We start from the raw sequence: 25,376 nt of genomic DNA on the forward strand, positions 1-25,376 counted from the left end.
AGCCAGTTCAATAAAAAAAATTTTGGCCAAGTTTCTGGTATTGTCAAATAGGCCTTTATCAGTGAGAAATTTAAAAATAGGTAAGCTATAATTACAAACTTAGGTTGGTAACAACACCAACTAAGGTTTGTATTCTGAGATGATATTTGGTTATTTCATTTTAAAGTATTTCAGGATTATATTCATAACTTATGTATTTATTCTCTTTTTTTTTTTTTTTGGTACCGAGAATTGAACTCAGAACCCTGCAATTGCCAGGCAGGCATTGCGCCGCTGAGCTATACTCCCAGCTCTTCATAAGTTATTTAGTTTCAGAGACAGGAAAAAACTATTCAAGGAGATATTTATTCCATTTAGACTGGATCCTTTATACAAAAAAATTTAATGTAAAGGTGGAATCTTAAATGGTCAACTGGTGTTGGCCATTCATGGTCATCATTACCATGAATGGCTCATGGGAGGCAGGCAAGAAGTATCATGAAAATAATGTCTGATCATGTTATTTCCAAAATTTTTTGCAGAATTACCCTAGCCCCAGTTTTCCTTTGGTATGTAATGATGATTGTAGGAAATTAGAACCTACTAAACTGGAGAAGGAAAAAGCATAAATTCGTATTTTGATGACATATATTTCCTAAAATTTTCTCTGAAGGTTTAATAGTGATTCTCAAAACTTAAATGCTTTTCTTGGTTGCTTTCAAAAGAGATCATATGAAAAGATTTCAGATAATCTGAGGATTTTTTAGTAAGTTATCTCTAGAACTCATATCCAATAATAGTCCATGTACAAACTCCCCACCAGAGACCAGAAAAATGCATAACTGTGTTTGGAAGTAACAGTATAATTTCCATGAAGGATAGAAAGCTTTGAAGAAACACAGTTTAAAAACTAAATGTGAACAGTTAGTGATAGTTATGAAACAGAAAAAAAATGAAGATCAGAAGACTACTGAGAAACGAGTATCTACATCACATTCTTATTTTTATTTAAAAAGCTTTATGCTCATCTCTAGTAATATTGGGAAAGAAAGCAAAGCAAACCTGACATTACTGCCATCCAAACTTCCTGCTTACATAACCACACTGAGACTTCTTGTTTTCAATAAGTAACAAAGGTTTCAGTGTTTTCCTATGGCACTATCCTCCCTTGTGACCACTCTTATAAATAACAAAATATTATGCAGTGAAGTTGAAGTTTCATATTATTCTTTAATGGAGAAATAGAGCTGCAGAACATAGACCAGAACATTTCAACAAAAATTATTCCATCATTTGGTGAGGTCATAAATCATATGAAAAATAATATTCTCAAACAATTAAATAAAACAAATATATGGTGGGTCTGAGCACACATAGAGGGGACCTTGATTATTTTCCTGACAGGAAAACAGAGGTTTCACAAGTACGGAACTATTTGGAGTCATCTGTGAAGGATAGGAAGGACATGTAAAGCAAAGAGTATGCAAAAGCTCAAAGGAAACAGACAGTTGTAGTTTGAATAACAAGATGAAAGTGAATCTCATTAACCGAAATAATAAGGGAGGGATTTTTTGCAGATACGGGGTAAACTAATGCAGATTTCAATGGATTATGTTAATCAATGTAAAATTTAGTTTTGTTTTTAATTAGGATTATAGGTACTTGCTTATAGTTATAAAGTTCACTAAGTTTTTTACAGAGGCAATTTTTTTCCAAGTTAGAGAGCCCATAGAATTTCATGGGCTTGCTGATCCACACTAAGTAAAAACTAACCTGCTAATCTCTCTTGTTTTCAAAGAGATCTTTAATTTTAGTTAGTGATTATGCTTCTATTATATATTAAACATAATATTCTAAAAAATTCCCTGAACATTTCACTTTTAATCATTTAAAAAACAGTTTCAAGAAGAAGTTTCTCTAGAAAAGATTACAGTGTAAAGATTACACTGAAATAAATCAACTGGTTCAAAATTAAGTTCAAATTTTAGGCATTTGCATAAGATCTCATTCCCGTTTTGTTCCTTCTTTTTTTTTTTTTTTTTTTTGGTTTTTCTTCCGTACCGGGAACCGAACTCACGACCTTGCGCTTGCGAAGCAGGCGCTTTTGCCGCTGAGCTAAATCCCCAGCCCCCTCCTGTTTTGTTCCTTTAAAGCTACAACCAATTATGTTAGCAGCTCTTCATCTACATTATGAGCATCATTGATCTTAAATTCATGGTTGAAAATCCTATTTTAATTAAAACTCACCATGCAACCTAGTATTTATATTATAAAATTAATATTCAAATTGTCTGATTCATTAATTATGCACCATAGGTGTTCTTCCTGAATGAATTTCAGTAACAACAGCATGAATTCCCAGTAAATATTTACCTCTTGGGGAATTAATTTTAAGTGTGTAATATATTCACATTTGATCAACTTACCTATTGTTCATTAGGCAAGGGCCAAAATATAGAAGTCAGAAAGACAGAAATATAATGAATTGGGTTGGAAAGTTTTCCATAAATATCAGGTTTTTGCATTATGTCAAGTAAGTGCGAATGGATTATAGTCAAGTATTTGAGGACCTACGTATGAATTCAAGAGGTTACTATTGATTTCTCAATATAAAGTTCTCTGGTTTACAAGGTATTACAAGTCTATAAAAAGAATTTGTTGTTTTTTATTTTTAATCTAGCTGTTCTCTGTCAAGGATACAATTATCCAATAAAAATATCCCAACCTTGTGTATGATTTCAGTTAGCATTGTGTATCTTTTATTAAGTATCCAAGATTAGAAATCACTGAACGTTCCCATGTGTTAAGAAATTTCATCCAAAGAAAATCTTTATCTTTTTTCCTATATTCTGGGATATGTTAAATACAGATAAACTATTCACCAGAGGTTGAGGAGTCCAAGCTTGGCTGACTTTATGCTAGAGATGCTACAGAACATTATGAGTGACAAGCACACTACTAAGAAATTCTCCCTCTAAGAGACTGAGAATGATCTAATATTTAAGATTGCATTACCATCAAGAAAGATACCCCTTGTTTTTGAGCCTCTGATGGAAATGTCTTTTTTTTTGTTTTGGTTTTGGTTTTTCTCCAGTACCGGGAACTCACGACCTTGCGCTTGCCAGGCAGGTGCTTTGCTGCTGAGCTAAATCCCCAGCCCCTTGATGGAAATGTTTTCCCTGCTGCCAACACACAGTTCTTTTCCTTTTTTTTGCCCCAGCTATCTTACCTTCCTCATAATAAATAATTTCTAATCAAACAATTCACTTAAATAACTGTTAAAGATAAATTGAAATAGTGGTTTGTATTAGGATATAACTTTAAATTATCCTAAGGTCAATAAGAAAACATGTTTTATAAAAAATTGATTTATAAGCTATTTTCGGTAATTTGTTGTTCAAGAATTGTGTATCACATATATTACTTTCTAAGTGATTTCCCCATTGCTTTGGTTTATTGAACCTGGGTCTCCATACTAGGAATTATAGTGGATGCATTTTCAGGATCTAAAACAGTCCTGATATGCCAAGAGAATTTAATAAAATGACATTTTTTTGTTGTTGTTTTCCGGTACCGGGAATTGAACTCACCACCTTGCGCCTGCCAGTCAGGCGCTGTGCCGCTGAGCTAAATCCCCAGCCCCTAATAAAATGACATTTAATAGAAGTGAATTAGGGATGAGCTTCAGGTTATATACTTGTATACAAGGAATCAATTACCAAGTGCAAAATACTTTATACAAAATCTAAAAATCAATCATTTGACAAGAACTCACAGTTTCCAGTTGACAGTAAATACAATAAAATGCAACAGTGTGATACCAATATCTAAATAACAAATGTAATCATAGATGATATTACAAGTTTGGTAACTAAAATGAACAATGTGGGGGCTGGGGATTTAGCTCAGCGGCAAAAGCGCCTGCCTGGCAAGCGCAAGGTGGTGAGTTCGGTTCCCAGTACCGGAGAAAAAACAACAACAAAAAACAAAATAAATAAAATAAAATAAAATAAAATGAACGATGTGGTATCTTGTTTTCCTTTCTGTTGGTCAGCTTCGATGTCACCCTTTAAAAGGACTAAAGACTGAAACACTGTTATAGGGCTACAACTGAGAGAAACAACTTTTAAAATTTTTGTTTAGTTAAGAAAGAAGCTGCCAGGTAAAATATAACAAGGTCAGCCAAGCATCCAAATCTCCCAGGAGGTTGGTACAAAGTAAAATCAAACCCATTTTGTAATGAATTTTGAACAAGGCCATTTTATTTTTCTCTCCAGCTATTAAATCTTTCAAACTGTTTATTCCACAGGAGTCAGAACTTATAGAGCTAAGAGAAACCATTGAAATGCTGAAGGCCCAGAATTCTGCTGCCCAGGCGGCTATTCAGGGGGCGCTGAATGGTCCGGACCATCCTCCCAAAGGTATACTTAGAAATATTGCCATTTCTATCCACTAGAATAAGCATCTTTTTTTGCTAATTATTATTTACTGGTTAGAGGAAAGCTACACTACTCAGTGGCATTACCTTTTAAAATTAGCAAGATGGAACTCATATGATCAGAAGTCTAACTTTGAGAATAATAGCCTTGATTATCAAATAATTTTTAAGTCAACCTGAATGAATTCATTTATATAGTCTTACACACATTCCTCTCCATGGATGTAGGAGAGTTGATTTATTAATACGTGTTTTCTGACATCCAGCAAATCAAGGCCAGTCATAGTTATGGTAATCCAGAGCTGTACATAAAATTGAAAAGTTGATATGCAAATATACCAACAAGTGAACATGGGAATTAATTTCTCCTGGGTGTGGGCAATACAAAGATAATTTCTTACAGGTAATTTAAAAGAAAGAAGACAGACTAACATGTAACCTGTTTTGCATTAGCATGTTTTGCAATTTTCAATAGTAAAAATATTTGCACACCATCCTTACCACTTGCTTCTCCACTGAAGAAGTGCTCATTATTCTCATGTCATTTTTTTTTTCGTTACGTAGATTCTTCTTATTCATGTCTTGGCTCTTTTCAATAACATTAAATATGCTTGACTGTTTCCCAGTTTAAAATTATTTTCCTAAATCTTGTGCGTTCTGTCAGAGACACAAAAAACCTCTGGAATATCAGTGTCTTCCATCAGTGTTCTTCATTTTTTTGTCATTGTATGCTTTTGCTACATAATAATTACATTCATCTTGGGAATTGAAACCAATCACTCTTTAGACCACTAGATTGCTGCTTCCATTTCCTAGTAAACCACAACTGTTCATTCCAAGATCAGGAGTGACTTATATGACAGTTAATTAATGAAACTCTTAAAATTCTCATCATGTTAGTTATGGAAACTGCATCTGATATGCTTCCTGCTCTTAATTTTACCTACTTTCAACTATTCTTCACAGCAAAGCCAGAGCAATCATCTAAAAACAGATGTCTACAGGTATCCCATTGTCTTTCAGTTCAGATTCAAACTCTTTAACATGACTTAACCTTTCATGGCCAGCTTTATTTATTCCAAAAATATTTACTGATTGCTAATTATATGCAAGATGTTGTTCTTGACTTCCTCTCTCACTCTTTTGCTGCACTCTAGATTCCAAATTTCAGGTATACTAATTTTAAGTGTTTATATATTTATGTTCTTAACGCAGCCTGTTCATTCTCCTTGGAAATTTGTACCCTGTTAATTCAACATACAGTAGTCTTGGGAAATGGCAGGAATTAAATATGCCTTCCCCCTAAACTAGATGAGAATACCTAAAAGCTATACTTCCTTTTTAAAATGTACACTATAGTTCAGTGACTTTAAGGTCTGTCTTTCCTGATTTGTAGTAAAAGGGCTTATTTTTTCATCCTTGTGCCTATGATGAAGACTTGCACATAAAAGGGTCTTACATTTTACAGAAGAAAATAACATAATTTTACAAAGCATAGCTGAATGTACATGTTAGGAAAACAATCATTTGATATGAGGTATACTGAAGTTAAAAGACAAAGTAGTTTTCTGTGGGCTACTTTTCTTAAGAACTTAGGAAATTTCCATGTGGGGGCGTTGATTTATGTGCTACATGGAAAATTACTGTGTATTTAAAGCTTATCTTAGAGCCATAATAAAGCAGCTTATGTTCTAAATCTTCATGTCGTAAATAGGTCCAGAAGGGATTTAAAAAGGCTTAATCCCCTATTTAATACAGCACAAGTCACTGAAGCAAGACTTTCTGGAAGTTTCCTTTTCTTTTCGGCAACAGGTAGCAAACTATATCTGCTAGAATTAAAAGCTAGGAATTCCTTTACTCAGAAACATGGGAGGGGTAGTGCCTAAGTGAAAAAAACAATAAATTATGTTGAATATTGTCAAGAAATGTTAAAAAGTAACTTTGTCTATTTTAAAACTAAAAAATAGATACTTATAAAGGGTTCAATATGTACAGTATATTTAGATGGTATTTCTGAAGAGATGCTAATTAATATTAAATTCAGTGAACTGAAAGTTATTTTCATCACATTGATCATTAATACTACGTGGACTAAGCATGTGTTATTGGACTAATTAGGTATCTTGGACTAGTTGGACTAATTACATATCTTTCTATGGAGTTATTTAGGTGATTGGATAGCCTCTAAATTTATATTCTTAAATGATACTTGGAATTCAGTGAATGAGACTTTAAAATATTTTTCTTATATAAGTTTCTTAAGTATGATTTTAAGATAAGTATTTGGAATGCGGCAACACTTCTATAAACAGGTCCAAGGATGACTAAATCATATACAAATTTATTACTTTACCATTCTGTTTTCTCTAAACTTATGTATCACATTTATTAGCAAGGTCTGATATATACAGACTAGAATAAAATAGTATCTATTCATTTAAAAGCATATTTAGGTATCTGCTGTATGCTTGACACTGTTATCCTAAAAAGAGACAAGTGAGTAACTCTGCACCCAAAAGATTCACAATTCAAGGCAATGAAAGGCACATAAAATTATAGCAAACATAATTACTATGAGGCTGAAAGTTAAGAATATGACATTTTTATTTTTTCTCAATATACCATTGTTTTAAAGTCATTACTTCTGTGTAAACATGGAAGGGTTTTTCTTTAACAGTTACTGAGGACAGTTCAGCAACATGTATTAAATTGCTATTCATAGTAAATATTTGTTAAGAAGAATGACAGATAAATTTAATAAATGAATAATTAGAATAAATTTATTCTAAAGTTAAAACAGAAAATATTAAACCATAAAAATATAAAAGATAAACATAAGCATAAAAGAAATTTAAAACATGAAAAAATATCTGCACATATTCTGTTATTTATTTGTATGACTTCCCTACTAAATGATCAATGGATATTTTATTTTATATTTTTTATCATTATATTCTAAATAATGATCAAGGGATATTTTATTTTATATTTTATATCATTATTTTCTAAAATAATTCTAAGTGATCAAACGCTAGGGAATTTGAAAAATAAGTATGTTTTCCCTCCTATAGAATTTGCATGATTTCCTTAATGGGAAAGTAAAGATATGTATTGATATGTATGTGTATGAGTGTGAATATATATGTATATGCATATATGCACATATATGTACATATCTGTATATACACTTATACATATATCCTAATTTTTACACATAAAGAAACCAGTTAGAGCCTATTGCCATGGCTCATTTTTACTATTCCAAAAATTGCTCAACTGGACAGACTTAATTTTAAATAATTATCTCTATGGAAAATAGTTGAGAATTTATTTTATAGTATTTTTTTTGACATCCTACGAGCTCCACAGAGGATTTTTGCTTGGTTAATATGCACTGATGCTAATTAAATATATTAATCAGAAAGTCCTGAAAGCACATGTGGCCTTATAAATTCTGTAAGTGTCTCACTAACACTTAATATCAGTTTAATGAAAGTAGATAAAATTTCAATTTCAATTTTAATTTTAATGGCTATGAATGAGTCTTATAAGCTAATTCTATGGGATAAATTGTACTTTTAAAATGATTAAATATCAGACACCATTCTCTTCAAAATATCTTGTACAACTATGGTAGCACTAGCATGCTAGATATTAGAATCAGTCTAGCTGTGAGTGTGACTCCACTATTTTTCCATTATATGACCATATGAAAATTATATTTAGTAGTTAAATTTGTTTCAATTGTTTAACAGTAAAATTAAGGAGTTTGCAACATACTAAGCATTGTTGTTCATGTTGGTATTCTAAATCATGCACAGACACCAGGCATTGTCTTAAAGAGGTTCTCTATTTAATTCACAAATTCAGCCTGCCTAGACTGTCGTTGGAAGATCTTCTCATTGCCTCTCTGACCTTGGTCAAGTCACTTAATTTTTTTGCCCTTGAATTTCTTCATCCGTGAGATAATATGCCTATGTTTTGGATCCAACATGGTATAGTTCAATGGATGGAAAGTTAATATATTTGGCTTTGATAACTTTATTCAAAGCACAAATATTAAAAAGGCAGAATTACTTCTCATCCTATTATGAATTTCCATTTACTCCATGGAACTAGTCATTTGGAATAAATCATTTCGGAATTGTTGTTTGATCCAGGTATTCAGTAGAAATCACTAGCACAACATTTCATTTTTGGATAAAACTCAGAACTCATTAAATCACCCATGCTACAGACTCATGAGATTCCCATTGAACCTTAATGTAGATAACTCAGTTAATTAAAGCAAATATGGTTACACATTATTAAATTTATAAAACCAAAACTGCACTGAAATGATCTGTACAAACCTCGTTGTACTTTATTAGAGAACTTCAGAAAGCCTCAAGGATTTGTCCTTTCAGACTGAGACTCTGATTGCATGTGGTACTCTCTGTTTGTAGATCTTCGCATCAGAAGACAGCATTCCTCTGAAAGTGTTTCTAGTATCAACAGTGCCACCAGCCATTCCAGTATTGGCAGTGGTAACGATGCTGACTCCAAGAAGAAGAAAAAGAAAAACTGGGTAAGCTCTCATCTCTATCTAACTCTGATGGCTTACCATTGCATAATGACCTAGTTGTCTCTCTTCATGGCTGTAGAAATCTATGGAAGATTTCAGAATCTCATTCAAGAGACTGGCACCCCCAATGCTACACTTGTCAGTCAGATTAAGAGGGCAGAGCGATGAAGAGTGGGCACTCTGGAAATTGGGACTAATTTGTCAGGTGTTTATTGTCAGAGTGGTGAGGGCAAAGATGACACATGATGATCATGATCATAGTCACGGAGGGGATGGCAGTTGTGGTGGTGGTGATGATGATATTAAGAAAAAAGAGGCTAGAGCTGATAAAGGGAGAGAGGAGACCTTGAGAGCAACCTCATCCTTGGGATCAGCAGAGCCAACAGAATGAATAAAACGTTATAGAACAAAGAAAAGGAAGAGGAAGTCAACTGCATTAGTGTCTGCTTGTTTTTGTTTTAGTTGTTTGTTTGTTTGTTTTGTTTTGTTTGCCAAGAGAACATGGAAAAACTACAGAAACTTTAAAAAAAAACATGTTTAAGTTTGAGATATTTTCGTCATAATTTATTTTTTTCATAATATATAATAGTATTAAGCAATTGCTTTAAAACTGATGGGAAAACACTATCACTGCAGATAGTTTTAAAACAATGAAGGATTTCTTTTAATACCATGAGACAAAGAAAGATTTCTAAATAAAACACAACTCTTGATGAAACTCAAAATATAACTACCAGAGGACATTTTACCAGAGTGATTTTGGTAAATAATGAAAAAAAAATTTTTTTGTTTAAAAATAAGATGTTTGTGCAGGTAATATTTTAAAATACTGATCAGCCTTCATTCCCTTGATTTGTAATTCCACACTCTTTCATGTTTCTGCAAGGTGAACTCTAGAGGAAGTGAGGTGAATATAAACCGTGGACAATTTGGCATGCATCTGTACAAAAACCCTACCTTGGCATGAATGCTATTCATTTTGGCAGTAGGCTTTTATACCTTTTAAAAACAGATTACCTTGTATGTCTTTTCTTTGTGTCTTTTCATTTTAATCTCAAATTTGAAAGAGAAGCAAAACCACTTTCTGAATAGAGCTGCAGGGGATACCAATTCTGGTCTTGAATAGTCTGGGAATTGAAAATTTGAATAGAATATCACAATTAATGAAGTGTTAGGTGAATTTGATTTCATTTTGCTTTTGAAGTTTGTACTGTCAGCAGGACATGACTTGATTGTAGCGCTAAAGTAGCCATTTAAAACAAATTGCCTTGAAGAGAGAAGCATTGGGAATGAAGATCCCTTCAAGGTACTTAGTTTTAAATGAGTGCTCTGACAGCCATGCCCTTGACCTTGCACTGTTTCAAAGCCTTCCATGTTTGCGCTGCGCTGCATTAATACGAGAATAAAAGGAAAACACAAAATGCAATGTCTTTTTAAAAGAGATACTGTGCTGCAACTGTTAATATTGCTTATATATACTGACCCCAGGCAGTAGCTAGGATGGCATCTGCAAACTAACGCCCCAAAGCAAAAGCCCCCCAAAAGTGCAAATAGACAAGAAAGGTAATTTCTGTCCTTCTTCCAGCTAAGAAGCTCTTTCAAACAAGCCTTTGGAAAGAAAAAGTCCACCAAGCCTCCCTCCTCACATTCCGACATCGAAGAGCTCACTGATTCATCCCTGCCTGCCTCCCCTAAGCTGCCCCATAACGCTGGTGACTGTGGTTCAACCTCTCTCAAGCCGTCTCATTCTGCCTCGGCGTAAGTCACCCTCTTTGCCAAATACTGACGTAGTTTTTACAAACAGCTTCAGGCCAAGCCCATATTTGTGTTCTCCATGCAAGAGACTATACTTTTATCATACCAATCACTTTCAAATCTGACTGAGAGTCATGGGCAGTATTTGTTTCATTTTTATTTCTCTTACTAGAGTCAAATGTTTCTTGCTGTCATTCTGCTCTACTCTAAATCGTGACTGTTCTTTTCACATTCATTTCTCCATGTGTCTAACTGTGCGTACATGCAGGTCAGCCCTTGTTTGGCCTCCAAAGAAACGGCAAAATGGCCCTGTGATCTACAAGCATAGATCCCGGTAAAACGGTGTGATGCATGAAAGCTGCAAAGAACCAGGTTCTAACCTAGCACTGATAGCTTTTGCTTTTTGTAAATCACTTGCATGCATTTTTACCACAAATTCCTCCTCTGTGTATTTTTCAACTAAAATTTAGTTTCTTCAGAACAACCTGTAATTCAGTTTTCTTTGATTCTATTAGACAATCTAACCTGACATTTCTGTTGTACCCCAGTATTTGGTATCACAAAAACCACAGCATTAAGGATACAGGAACATACTTTGATGAGATGGTTCTCTTTCTTGTACATAGTACTTCAATCAGATTTTCCTGTGTAACCATGACAATGACTGTTATAGAACAAATTGAGTGGCTGTATATGGTGGCGCACGTCTGTAATCCCAGCACTTGGGCGGCTGAATCAGGAAAACTGCTGTGAGTTCGAGGCCAGCCTGGGCTGCAAAGTGAGTTTAAGCCAGCCTGAATTGCAGAGTGAAACCCTGTCTCAAAAAGACAAAACCAAAACAAAAGAAACAACAACTATGGGTACATAATCTCATTGCCTACATAGACAGACACAAGTTATTTATATTTGTGATCAAAAACTTAGTTCTTAAATTTTAAATGGAAAAGCTACTAATTCATATGAGACAAATTATTTTGGTAGAGATTTACAAAGCTGTCCACTATGCAAGGAAACAAAGCAATGAAGCTGTAATAGACAGGACCTTCCAGCAGTCCCCAGTCAGCTTCAGAGTGTGGGCTGGAGTCTGTGTCTTAGCCTCTTTGGCTGTGATCTAAATCAGCTGAGCTAACAAGAAGCTTATATAACACTCATCCATCGTTTAAATGTGTAAAACTAATCTCTCTAATTATTTTCTATAATATTTGTATTTAATTTTCATGGTAACTAACTGAAAGATAGTGTTGAGGCCAATGAGGTTATTGTTTGAAGAGTTTTACAATAGAAGAAATTGACATTTTGAATGTGTAATATGGTGGTTTTTAAAAACAGACTATTTCACAGATTGCAAATGGATGTTTAAGTTCCTCAAGAAATATGAAATGAACTGTAGTACTACTGTGATTCCACTGCTCTGTAAATATCAGAAACCTAGGAATTTAGATCACTTTATACTGTATTTCATAAAAATAGATTGTTTTTAAACCTCAGAATATAGGAAGGGAAGATTAAAAGAAAAGGGCAGCTACTTTCTGTTTTGAACCTGTATTACTGTTGCTAAAACTTTCTGTTTTTCTCTAGGTTTTGCCAGCAGTAAATAATTTTTGTACCTGCTGGATAGTATTTCAGTTCAGCCTTTAGGAAAAGCTTTTCTAATCCACCATCTTTCCAATAGACCACCAATTTTGTGGGTGTTTTTTTCTTCAGGATCTGTGAATGCACAGAGGCTGAGGCAGAGATAATTCTGCAGCTGAAAAGTGAGCTCCGAGAAAAGGAATTAAAATTAACAGATATTCGGCTGGAGGCGCTCAGCTCTGCTCATCACCTGGATCAGATACGGGAAGCCATGAACCGGATGCAGGTCAGTGCTGAAGCACCTACAGGGAACAGTTGGAGAGATAAAAAAGTGGCATTTTCTGAGTTGCAGACAGTTAATTCCACTTCAGATCCACCATGGAAATGCACTTTGTTCTTCTGATCTTTGCAACTTAGTTCTTAACACCAAATGAGGAATTTTCTCAAATCCAGATTGGAAGTGGAAGTGGCCAGTTGTACTCAAATCAAGGACCATTCCCGATGCTTGGGCTAGTGTTTAGGTTCAGACTGCAAGCTAGTTTAACAGAAGCAACTATAATTCTTCCTCTTCACTTTTCAATGAATTGCTTTTATGTTGGCTTTTTAAAAATATGTTCTTGTTAAATCTGACTTTCAAATATCTTTATCTATTTTCTCTTGCAAATTGAAAATAATGAGGAATCTAGAGAAATTCAGCACAAGCTTTCTGAACATGGAAGTAAAAGTGATTTAGAATGCCATCTGTAAAAGTAAAGCTTCTGTGTTTTTGGAAGCATCTAAAGGCTACATTCAAAACCAGTCTGTGTTCAGACTAAGTTTTCATTTTATTATTGTGAACCCGTAATCACTCAGCTCCACAGACAACTGAAATAAGAAAAGTTCATTGCTGATTTCAGCTGCCACTGTATATATTCATGAAAAGATTTTTGTTGTTTTATAAGCTGAGTGTCCCGTTTTGATAAAACAAAAGCTTTTCCATGTGTTAGCTAGGATGCTGAGGTAATTTTAAAGCACTTTACTGATATTATTTTTGTGTTGCTCTATTTCCTACTCTCCATGAATTCACAGAATTACAGGTGACATTATTTGCCAATGAGATTTTAATATCACTTTAAAATGAAAGTGCTAGGAACTCTACAGTTATATTATTTTAATTCAAATGAAACCAAGTCCTGAAAACTTCTGAAATATATGATAGTTGTAAAAAATAAGGCTGGGAGTACAGCTCAGTGTAGAGCATTGCCCAGCACAAGTGAGGCCTTGGGTTCTATTCCCAGCACCGCAAAAAATCTTATCACTAATAATAATTATGTCTATATTTGTGAATGCAGGAGCACACAAATATGAGAGACAGAAGGGCTTACCTTTCCTTCTGTAGAAGGAAAGTATGTTTCTATGATTTGTTTATTTAGCATCCTACCACGTGCTTTATTTAACAGAAAATTAATTAACTCTGACACAGACTTTGGTGGCATTTTCTGAAACCAGGCCAACCTTTTCCCCATGTTTTCCATCCCATAACAGAATGAAATTGAAATCCTGAAGGCTGAAAATGACCGGCTAAAGGCGGAAACTGGAAACACTGCTAAGCCTACTCGGCCTCCGTCAGAGTCCGCCAGCAGCACATCCTCCTCCTCCTCCCGGCAGTCCCTGGGGCTTTCCCTCAACAACCTGAACATCACGGAGTCTGTCTCCTCAGGTGATTCAGTGCGCTTGCCTGTCCAGTTCAGCACGCTCAGGGTCAGCAGGGATAGGGGAGAACCAGCATTTAGAGAACCGTGCAACCTCTTAGCGTATTAACATTAATCCTCAGGAACAGTCCCAGTTTTTCCTTGTCAGTTAACCTGATTTTTAATTTTGAGGGATATTCTGTGAAACTGAACCGGAGAGGTAGAGTTTTCTAGGAATTTTTTTTAAAAAAACACTTCTGCTCAGGGAGTGCTTCCTCCATGATTATGAATAGGATGACAAAAATAATAAATGTTCTCAATGGTGTTCGTTTGTCCTCATGAATATAATAATAACTCCGCGCCATTTCATAGAGTTTTCAGTGTACAAATCTTGTTTCTAAATTAGACTAGACGTCACCTGCATGATGTTAACGACAGAGAACATAACGCTTCTGCATCTCCCAGGCTGCAGCTCTGTTAAATTTTCAACAGACAAAAAGATTCTCTTGTGTTCAGCAGTACTAATGATGGAACATGAGTCTAGCTTTGATTCAATTGCGAATATAGTCTTATGACATAATTTTATCTTAATATCTCATGAAGTATTCAATTATAAAATGTCAGTGCTCGTATGGCCTTGAATCCTTTTATAGATGTAAGATTTAGTTTAGATGTTTCCAAGAGGATCTGTAGTAATTGCAAAGCACAACCACCAGGTGACGCTCGGATACCAATAATATACATGCTCCTGGGTAGCCTTCGATTCCATTGCAGAACTGAGGCATTTGTTTGGTTGTCTTAAATTATATGGAATTATAGGAAGAAAAATAGAAGCAAGAGAAAGAAACAGATGAGGGAAATGACACAACTTTGCTGACACCAAATATATATTTTAATAAATCGATTCTTTTTATAAAGTCATAATGTTTAATACTGCTATTATGATACCCTTCATACTATAAAATACAAATAATCCAAATATACACTTACTTTCACCTTATTCCAGAAAGACAAACTGGAACTTCCTGTAATTCAGGAAAACAATGTTCATAAACATTTTAGCCCATATCTTATTTTTCCTAAAGTACAGAGAACCCTTTCTTTAAATTTTCTGGGTTGTTTGTTTGTTTGTTTGTTTCTGTTCTGGGAGTTGTTTCTTCAGGGGATAATCCTGTTGATATATCATAAGCAGGAAAGACCCAAGTTCATGACGTATTCCTCATAGTATCAATAAGAGAATTTAGAATAAGCATACAACCGAAAGAAATAACAGCAAAACTTCCTAAACAGGGAAGGTAAAGTGCTTTGAAAGCATTATCTCTTATGCTCTTGATAGTAGGTCCTGTTTAAGCCCTATTTTATAGATGAGAAAACCAAGATTTAAAAAACTGGTCATACTAATTTTTTTCAAGATCTTGCAACTAGTTAGTAAGCAATAATATTCCAACCTAGATCTAGACGATTCTACTACTAGCTTTTTGAACTAATCTAATTCTGATTTAAATAGTCACATATACAAAAGCCAAGGACAGCCATTCACTCATTTGATGGTTAATATTTACACCATTTGAATAGTTACTTTTCTCTTTGGTAAGACAAAATACCTGAGACCTAAACTTAAAGGAGAAAAGTTTTATTTCAGCTCCCAACTTACAGAGGTTTACATCAGCTGGCTCCAAGACAGGGTAGTATGGCAGAGGAGAAACAGTCCATGGCAGGGCAGGCAGGAGGGCAGCAACAAGCAGGCAACCTGCCTTTCCTTTTATCCCACCCATGCTACCAGCTTTTGGGTATTGCCGTCCAGAACTATGCTGATTCTAATCAGTGTGCTAATTTAGTGCCACACACCCTTAGTTCACATTTATACACCCTAATCTGGCCTCTTTTGAAACTCCCCACTTATAGCCACATGAGGCTTCAGCAAACATCTAGATAAAAGCCATAACACCACTATTTGTCCAGAGAAATTTCATGTTTTGGTTTAGTTTTCAACAGTTAGTTTGACAACAAAAGGAATACTTGAGCAGGTATGAGGATCAGAAATCAGGAAAAACACCTTGCTATAGAATACTGCCTACTTTCTCATCATTTTATACCACTCCCTGCCTTCCTTGAGTTCTTTTGTTTATTTTAAAAATTAAAAACTAAAAGAAAAAACCATGAAGACAAATCAAAACAACACAAAAACACAAAAATGATACATGACCTCAAGACAAAATAATAAAAATTTACAGTGGTTGCTTTATTACATACTGTTACCTTCAACGAAGTTGCTCACCCTGTTAGAAGTAAGAAAGTAAGATTGATCAAACAAAGACAGTAACAAGTAAAAAAAAAAAAAAAAAAAACACTTTTAAAAAACATTGGAAATGATGCAGAACTTCACCATACAAAATGGCAGGAGTTCAACAATGGTTCTTATACTTCATATTGTTTTCAGATCAGTCATTCTAATTACCAAATTCAAGCATGTAAAATTGGTCAAGCAAAAAAAAAAATTTTGTAAAGAAAAAGAAGTTTAAGCATTGATTGTTCCTCTCGATAAACTACAGATATCAGCAAGACACCTATCCTTATATATACATATAAATTTTTTCATTTTTTTAAAAAAACCAACCTAACAAAAACAAATACATAAATAAAACAGCATAGAGAGCAATAAAAATGCTACAGAATTTCAAAACATGGTGATAGGATATTAACAATGGTTGTTATACTACACAATGTCATCTTCAAAATGGTTGCACATATAACCAGACATCAAGGCCATTGTACTGGCTCTTGCTGTCTGAATCTCTTTCCCTGGCTTTTCAGCTGCCTACTATTTCTCAGTCTTTCAGTGTCTTTAAGGAAGCCTTCCAGGATTAAACACTTATGTAGAACTCTCTTCCTTCAATTACTATTTCATTGTCCTGGTTATTTTCAGCAGAGAATTTAAGACACTCTGATATTACTCCGTTGAAAATGTACCTTCTTTTTTTATTTTTTATTTTTTTTTTATTTTTTGGTTTTTTTCCGGTACCGGGAACCGAACTCATGACCTTGTGCTTGCCAGGCAGATGCTGTGCCGCTGAGCTAAATCCCTAGCCCCCGTTGAAAATGTACATTCTAAAACAGAGAATTCATTTTTCTTCTCACTTTGGTATTTATTCTCAGTGCCTAGTATACTTTTTGATTTCTCTTTTTCTTGATAAGTATTTGCTAAATGTTTATGAAAAATTATATTTTTTATTCTTAATAAGTCTTTGTTGAATATTTATGGGTATTTATGAATAATTGGGTAAAATATTGAAGAGATAATTTGATCATGAACTAAAATAAGCTTAGGTACGAGGAACCAATGGTAAACTACTCTAAACTTCTAATATTAGGATCAAAAGAATTAAAATAATGCTTACGAAGAGGGTACACTACTGTAATTCGTTAGATGTATGCAGTGTGTAATAATCAAGTCAGGGTGCTAAGAATTGCCATTTCTTTGACTGTAATCATTTTGTATGTGTGTCTGATTTGTTTGTTTTTGATATTACTAGGGACTGAATCCCGAGTGTTACATCTACTAAGTTAACCCCCTACCACTGAGCTATAACTGCAGCCCTATTTAAATTTTATTTTGAGACAGAGTTTGACCAGATTGCCCAGATGAACTCAAATTTACCATCCCCATTCAGCCTCCCAAGTGGCTTGGGTTAGAGTACAGGGATCATAGTTCCTCTACTGTGCTAAAGAAGAACCAGAAGTAATTCCTCTAGAGTGTGAGTTTTGAGTGGAATAGGTAAAAAAATAAATGAATAAAGGTTTAGTGGATGTTAATCTGCAAAAATAGTTAAATTCTAGTACAGGGATTGTTTTTGACAATTTAAAAATTTCTAGAGGAAATCTTCATATTCCTCAAGCTCCACAAGTTATTTTGTAACTGTACAGTCTTGCAGCTCTGTTGTATTAGTCAGCTTTCTTGCCAATAAGACACAATACCAAAGCTCCACCCCCAACTTAAAGAAGAGGTTTAATCTGACTCATAGTTTCAGAGGATCCAGTCTATGGTAGGCTGGTTCCAAGAGAGAAACTTCACACCACTGGGTGAGGCAGAGCAAAGCTGCTGCGTGCACAGTGGCTGGGAACCGAAGCTGGGGAACCAGGCAAAGATGGATAGGACAAGAGCCATATATAGCATCAAAGGCATACCTCCATGACCTATGTAAGCTTTGCTAATCTGCTGGGCATTTCTTAAGCCACTGAAGTTGACATATCAGCAAAATTACATATATGCAACTATTAATACAATAGAAGCCATTCCATTTTCAGAAGGCCTCTCATTAAATAGTTGTCTCTCTAATGTTACAGTCACAGCCTTTGTCTCTCTAAAATTATCAGAGCAATTGAATTAGCTTGTTACTAGGAGCATATACTCTTTAACACATAACTGAGTTTTCTTCATACACAAAACACTGTCTGCATAATAAGCATGGCTCAATACTAGCATCATTGTTGATGGCAAATATATATGGACAGTCATCTGGTATAATACACTTTGAAAAGTGATCTTCAGTCACATTTAAAAGCTAGCATTTTATTTTATTTTTTATAATTTTTTTTGCTGTATGTACATGGTTGTAGTACATAATGATATCATTCACTGTAGAGAACTGGTACATGTACATACACATTTCAGTTCTTTCCCACCCTTCCCTCCACCCACTGCTCCTTTTGTTTTTTCAGTATCAGATTCATTTATTTATAAAACCTCATAAAATTAATACATATATATACAGATTGAGAACCAGATTAATATGCCAAAGAACATATGAAACATGTAACATAATTGTGCTAAGCCAAGGTACACTGTTAGATACATTGTCTATACTGAATCATAATATCTTTTTTCTCTTTTTCCTGTCATTATATATATATATATATATAATATAATATAATATAAGAAAAATGTGATATTTAACAATGTGTATAAGTTAAGTTTAGGTCACTTTATCACCCTTTTGTTGCTTTTAGACTATTACTCTGAAAATATCATTTTGGTTTTGTAATTATTAGCATAAAGGGTACAGGACAACAATAATATTCTTCTGTAGGGAAGTACAATTCAGTACCTGTATCCAATAAGGATAGATATAAGGCAAGCAGTACCGCTACTGCATATGTACCAAATGCTTGAAAATAATTTCAGTTGACAGTCAATCTGATCACTTTTGTATTCATAAATTACATGGATATTGAGCTTGGACAATTTAGTTTGGATAGAAAAATTAGATTGTTCTTCAGTTACAGTTATCACGGTGATTGACTATTGCCCAGGTAGTACTCAAACCTGTCTATAATAGGGAAGAAATATCTTATTTTCTCATCTAAAGGCAGTGGCCCAACAAATGGATGAAGATCACTGGAAACAGAAATATATCCTTAGATTGAGGCATTAGCCCAGTCATGCAATGTATGTTTTTGAAAGCTGAGGTGTTTCAAATCATTTAGGCTAGAGTGGGAAGCAGATTTCACTGAACAATAAAAAAACTTGGAAGAGAAGAAACAGGAGCAGTAAACAAATCTGAGCTAATGGTACCCTGTTGTTTGTGTGTTTCTTTAAAATTTGATAGATATTTTACTAGATGATGCTGGCGATACATCTGGACATAAAGATGGCCGCAGTGTGAAAATTATAGTCTCCATAAGCAAGGGCTATGGTCGGGCAAAGGTATTTCTTTAATCTTATATTCTTTATATAGAAAAGTAAGGATACCTATGAGTTAAATGTATTTTGTATTTAAATATTCATTCTGCTGAATATCCTATCGGAAGTTCTTGCCTTGGCATTATCATAAGTTAATTATATAGGTCTAAAGCATAGAAATAATAAAGAATCGCATCACTATATAATTAGAAATGTGTCTCACATGTATCACATGGTCAGTATTACTTGGTACCCCCCATTCTTAAAACTTAGAAAAAGAAATAATTCCAGTCTTTGTCATAAATTTTTATTTTCCATACTCTTTCAGAGACACTTGCATCTTTTAGGTAGCATTTATGACATACAGTGATGTGACAATAGATCCTTTGTACAAAGAAAAGACTATACAATGCATGATACTGTAGACATCAGAAATGGATTCTACTGAAATCAGTATAACAAATCTCACTCGTGTCCCATGTCTGCATCATTTTTAAGCAAGGTCCTAGCTCATCGGGCAAGTACTTTAACTACCTTCAAATTGGCAATGCCGTTTGATTTTACCTCTTTTGCAAAACTAAAGAGATATTTTTGGTCAAGATTTTAGCTGAGTACCCAAGAATACAAATTTGTAAATATATGATTTTTCTCTTTTAAACAATAGCAGCAAGATCCCTTAGAAATTTAAAATAATTGAAATACCGTTTGAGACATGACATAGTACTTGTGAATTTTTACAATAAGCGAATGTTCCAAGGAACCCAAAGCCATGAACTTTCCCTTGAGCAGATTTGTGCCTACTTCTCCCAAGTGGGTCCTCATGTCTAATTGTCTCGGTGAAACCTAAACTAAATGTGATTTAAAAGCAGCTGTTCTAAAGCATTATATACACACTCATTTTGACTTCACTATAAATACGTTGAAAATAAGTTTTTCTTTTTAGAATAATTCTAAAGGACAGTATGTTTGAACATTTTTTTCCCCTAGTAAACATTCTACAAAAGAAGCCATCTTGCTTTCTAGTACTACAAGCAACAGAATTTTTTTCTTTTTTACAGTTTTAGAGGCTAACAAAGTCCAAGTTGAAGGTTTTGGCCAATTTGGTTTCAGGAAAGGGCAATCTCCGGGGTTTACACATGGTCAACTCCTTGATATGTTCTCACATGGCTTTACCTCAGTGTCTGAGGGGCCAGGAAAAGAGGCCACCCTAATATCACTGTCTTCACAAAAGCTTTACACTCTTAATGCACTCTCTAATCTAACTAATCAACTAATCTAACTCTAATTAACTCCTCACACTGAGTAGTATTTCAGCATATGAATGGGTGAGGAGGGTGGGAAGGACTATAAACATTTAGCCCATGATAGTAGAAAAAAAAAAATCCACAATGTCTCAGCTGTGAATTTCTCAACTATTTCTGGCAAAAGTATTGGCTTCTAACGGGTTGTTTCAAGAATAGTGGTAATTATCTACATTTATAGGGTTAAAGATTGTAAATGAAGAAATTGAGGGTGTGAGCCAGCTAAGTGACTTACTAAAGGTAACTATTTTAACGAGATGATAGAAATTATTTTGTAGAATCCATGTCATGTAACACATGATCAGTCCCCTCCACCCATTAATGGCCACTTAATTGGTGACTAGAAATAGGATTGTAATGTAGTAACCAATTGTATCTACTGCTGTCAAAGTCATTGTTTCATGTAACTGTTTCCAGTCTACATAAAAGAAACCATTTGAACTACAAATTTTAAACTGTTTACATTCCTAACCCTCCTAGAAATTCCTCAATTTTCCATCCTCTAAAAATATAGAATTAAGATCATTACTTATATTATAAAAATATTCTTTGCTTTGTAAAATGAATCCCGTAATTTTCTCTAAATTCAAAATTAGACCTGTTTGTAAATTCACAGATATCATATTTCTTAAAGCTGAATTGGATTAAAATTAAAAAATGAAAAGACGAGCATTGGGTTTATTAACGATTAGATCATAAAATTGTAAGATGATCTTCTAGGATTCCAATGATCTAGAGCTACTTTGATTTTTTTACCATCTCCCTCCTACCAAATCCCTTTTGTTAGGAATGGACCCATTGCGTTAAAATGCAAGACTATTCTTGATTCCATTCCCCTTTCTCTTTTACTGAAAATGTCATGAATCAATTTTTCTTAACAAATCAACTAATCACTTTCTTGCTTGCTATTGTTGCTACTGCTATTACTTTAATTTACTTGGTTCCTTAGTTTGCCAAGCTATCCTCTATTATATAACTCATTTCCTTTGTTAAAGTTAAACACCCAACCATGGCTTAATGAGTTTTAGTTTAAATGAATTATTTAGTAATCACTGATTACATCATTAAGTGTTGGGAGAAGACATGCCAATAAAATAAAATGCATAATTGGATTTTATCTTACTTTATTTTGTTCTGGTTAAGGATCAGAAGTCTCAGGCATATTTGATTGGATCCATTGGTGTCAGTGGAAAAACCAAATGGGACGTCTTAGATGGTGTAATTAGACGACTCTTTAAGGTCAGTCATACAAGATATCCTGGTGCTATTTTGCTTGTGTTTCTCTTTAGAAGATATCCTTAACTCTAATATTTTAAATATTTTTGATTGTCCTTTCTATTTAAACTAAACAAAGCTTTCTCTTCTTGTACTGTTTGAAATTAGCAGTACTTGCATTACCCATCTCCAAAATTTGTTACATCTATCTTTTTATCCTGAGACCTTTATGTTTGTTACAGATGGTTGAACCTTTATTTCATCTTACTGTTTGTGTGTGTACTCTTTCAGGAGTATGTGTTCCGAATTGATACAACTTCCAGCCTTGGTCTGAGCTCTGACTGCATCGCTAGCTATTGTATAGGGGATTTAATTAGATCCCCTAACTTAGAAGTGCCTGAACTGCTGCCTTGTGGATATCTTGTAGGAGATAATAACACCATCACTGTGAATTTAAAAGGTAAAAATGAAAGTGAAAAGAAAAGCACAACTGTAACCTTTTACCAAAATTATCCTCCTGTTTTTGCAAATTCCCCTTAAATTTTCATATTCATAAATTATGTTAACCACTTCGATAGTTTTGGTATGGAATGACCATATTGATTTTTTAAGAATTAAAATCTTACTGAAAGCATTAAAATCCAAGGAAGTCAATATTTTTTTGAATTCTGGTATGTGAAACTTAGAACACATGTCTGAGTATTCACCAAGAGTGTGAGAAAGATGTGATTGAGGGAGGTTCAGATTTCTAGATTTTTTCCCCATTCTCATCTTTGACTAGGGAACTCAAAATTTTTATTTTTTATTCCAGGTAGTATATTCATCACTATACTTTTGACTTGAAAACATGTATACTCAATAAATAACCACTGAAGAGAGAGAAAGGAAGTCAAGAGTCAGGAGGGAGAAATTCTGGTTTCTTTGCTTTGGTTGATGTGATTAATTATAGGCTAATGTAACACCTGAAGTATCTTGTCTCCATAATTCTTTGTTTGTATATGTTTGAGAATCACGATGAATTTACACAAACTGGGTCAGTGCAGGAATTCATCAATATTTGGTTTTATGATTAAGATAATTGGGTTAGTGAAAGGAGACACACTGTTGCTACCTTCCTAATTCCTTGCTAAATGTCAGAATTTGTATTCTTCAAAAGCTGAAGTGGTTGTACAGCTGGGATGCATAATGAGAAATAGATAACAATAAAGAAAAAGGAAAAAAAGTTAAACAGAAAGGTCATACTCAGAGACACGTGGACATATTACATAAACCTCACATTTATTCTTAACAGAACTTGCCACTTTCAAAGGGGAGGAATGTTTTGTGCTAGAATTTAGAATGCTTTCACTTCTCTCTGCAAACATAAGTGGAAAACATGAAGTAGTCAGCGGAGGCAAGCCTGAGGAAAAGGAAGCACTTTGCTCCCAGTGGGATCGTCACGCTGCCTTCCTCCTGATGTATTTTCTCTCTACAAGTGGCCACACATGTTTGTGGGCTAGAAACACCTACAAATTATTTTGTAGGGACTGTGTTCCTATGACTAATGAAGCTCTGTTGCTGGTTGACACCAGATTTTTAATTCTCTCTTGTAGAAAACAATACATCATACCATTTTCTTTGTTTTCCTCCTTCAGGAGTAGAAGAAAACAGTTTGGATAGTTTTGTTTTTGATACACTGATTCCTAAACCAATTACCCAAAGGTACTTTAACTTGTTGATGGAGCATCACAGAATTATACTCTCAGGACCAAGTGGTACTGGAAAGACCTATTTAGCAAACAAACTTGCTGAATATGTTATAGCCAAATCTGGGAGGAAAAAAACAGAGGATGCTATTGCCACTTTCAATGTGGACCACAAGTCAAGTAAGGTAAGTCACAGAGTCCTAAGTGAACAGCTGCTGTTTATCCACAAGCATCGTAAGTAATCAAGTTTTAAGGTTCTATGACACTTCCATATGGTACATGGAAAAATATCTATCTCTTCACTAAACCTGTAATCTGGTAAGGGAACAAATTTTGCTTTATAATTTGGAGAAAGATGCTGTTTTCAGTAATAATCAGTTATCAGGTATTCTATAAGGCAGTGGGATAATATGAAATAAAACAACAGAGCCCTTGGCTGGTTTTTCGTAGATAACCATTTAGGATGTATTAGAGTAGAAAGATGTATGCACAGTGCTATGGGAGACACAGGAAAAAATAACTCTACCTCAAGTAATCAAGGTTTTATAAAAAGATACTACTTGGTCTGAGTGTCAATAGATAAATGAAAATTAACTGGGACTTTGCAACCGTGGAAATCTGATGATAATTAAAATATTCTAAGATCTCAGCAATTTGCTTATGTCCCAGCTCTATAAGAATTATGTTTAGGAACCGAACAGTGTCGGTTTCACCACCTACCTTGATCTAGTGTGCCACATTTATCAGTCTGGACAGTCATATTTTACAGCCTTTATAAGGACTATAAAACCTACCCAGTGAATTTCTACATACTGAGTAAAATAAAGAAATCTAAGAAAGGAGATCAATATGGGATACTGGTTCCTAACAGTAAACTAATTTTACTAGTTATGTTTATAAAACTCTGAGTCAATGCCACCTAAGGTTTTCCTGAGAAACCTTAACTGTTACAAGCAATATCCCGAGGGGATTCCAGTAATAATGAGGCATACTACTTTTTAAAAAAAATAATCTGGGTAGATGATCTAAAGTGATGCATTATCTCAGGAATGTCAGGTCTGCACATTTTCAGGAATAAATGTGATCTCAAACTTGTTGAATTCTTGAAATAAACCTGACATAGAACATATTGAAGAAAAGATTCTTAGTGTGGTAGTTCACTTTGTCTTTAATGCTGACTAGTTGTGGTATTTAGGGTACATTACTGAATTTGCTTGTGCTTTTATTCTGTTTTCTCATCTGCCTAATGTAGTAAAATAAGATTGTTTTGAGGACTAAATAAGTGTATCTGTGTGTGTGTGTTTGTGAGAGAGAGAGACAGAGAGACAGAGAGAAAAAGAGAGAGGCACAAGTAACAAGCAGAGCCAGGTGTGGTGGCTCACACCTATAATCTCAGCACCTGAGAGGCTGAAGCAGGAGGATTGCTGAGAGTTCAAGGACAGCCTTGGTTACAAAGTGAGTACAAGGTGAGCATGAAGTGCATAGCAAAATCCTGTCTCAAAAAGACAAAAAAAAAA

General features: G+C 34.3%; 1 protein-coding gene across 7 annotated transcripts in view; it reads left to right on the top strand.

Moving 5' to 3' along the window:
* Nav3 (neuron navigator 3) overlaps window positions 1–25,376 on the top strand; it is a 784,611-nt gene that overhangs the window by 736,495 nt on the left and 22,740 nt on the right. For 6 of the 7 annotated variants that reach the window (XM_005374355.2, XM_005374353.2, XM_013517801.1 and 3 more), the window contains 10 exons: window positions 4,289–4,400; window positions 8,863–8,984; window positions 9,868–9,888; window positions 10,567–10,739; window positions 12,441–12,594; window positions 13,833–14,007; window positions 19,585–19,682; window positions 22,103–22,198; window positions 22,466–22,634; window positions 23,809–24,044. In XM_005374355.2, coding sequence (XP_005374412.1) covers window positions 4,289–4,400; window positions 8,863–8,984; window positions 9,868–9,888; window positions 10,567–10,739; window positions 12,441–12,594; window positions 13,833–14,007; window positions 19,585–19,682; window positions 22,103–22,198; window positions 22,466–22,634; window positions 23,809–24,044 — 1,356 coding nt within the window. The remainder of the gene's footprint in view (window positions 1–4,288; window positions 4,401–8,862; window positions 8,985–9,867; window positions 9,889–10,566; window positions 10,740–12,440; window positions 12,595–13,832; window positions 14,008–19,584; window positions 19,683–22,102; window positions 22,199–22,465; window positions 22,635–23,808; window positions 24,045–25,376) is intronic. The other variant, XM_005374354.2, reaches the window with a different exon arrangement.

This window comes from Chinchilla lanigera, unplaced genomic scaffold (assembly GCF_000276665.1).
Source record: "Chinchilla lanigera isolate Chin_1 unplaced genomic scaffold, ChiLan1.0 scaffold00004, whole genome shotgun sequence".
Taxonomy (NCBI): Eukaryota; Metazoa; Chordata; class Mammalia; order Rodentia; family Chinchillidae; genus Chinchilla; species Chinchilla lanigera.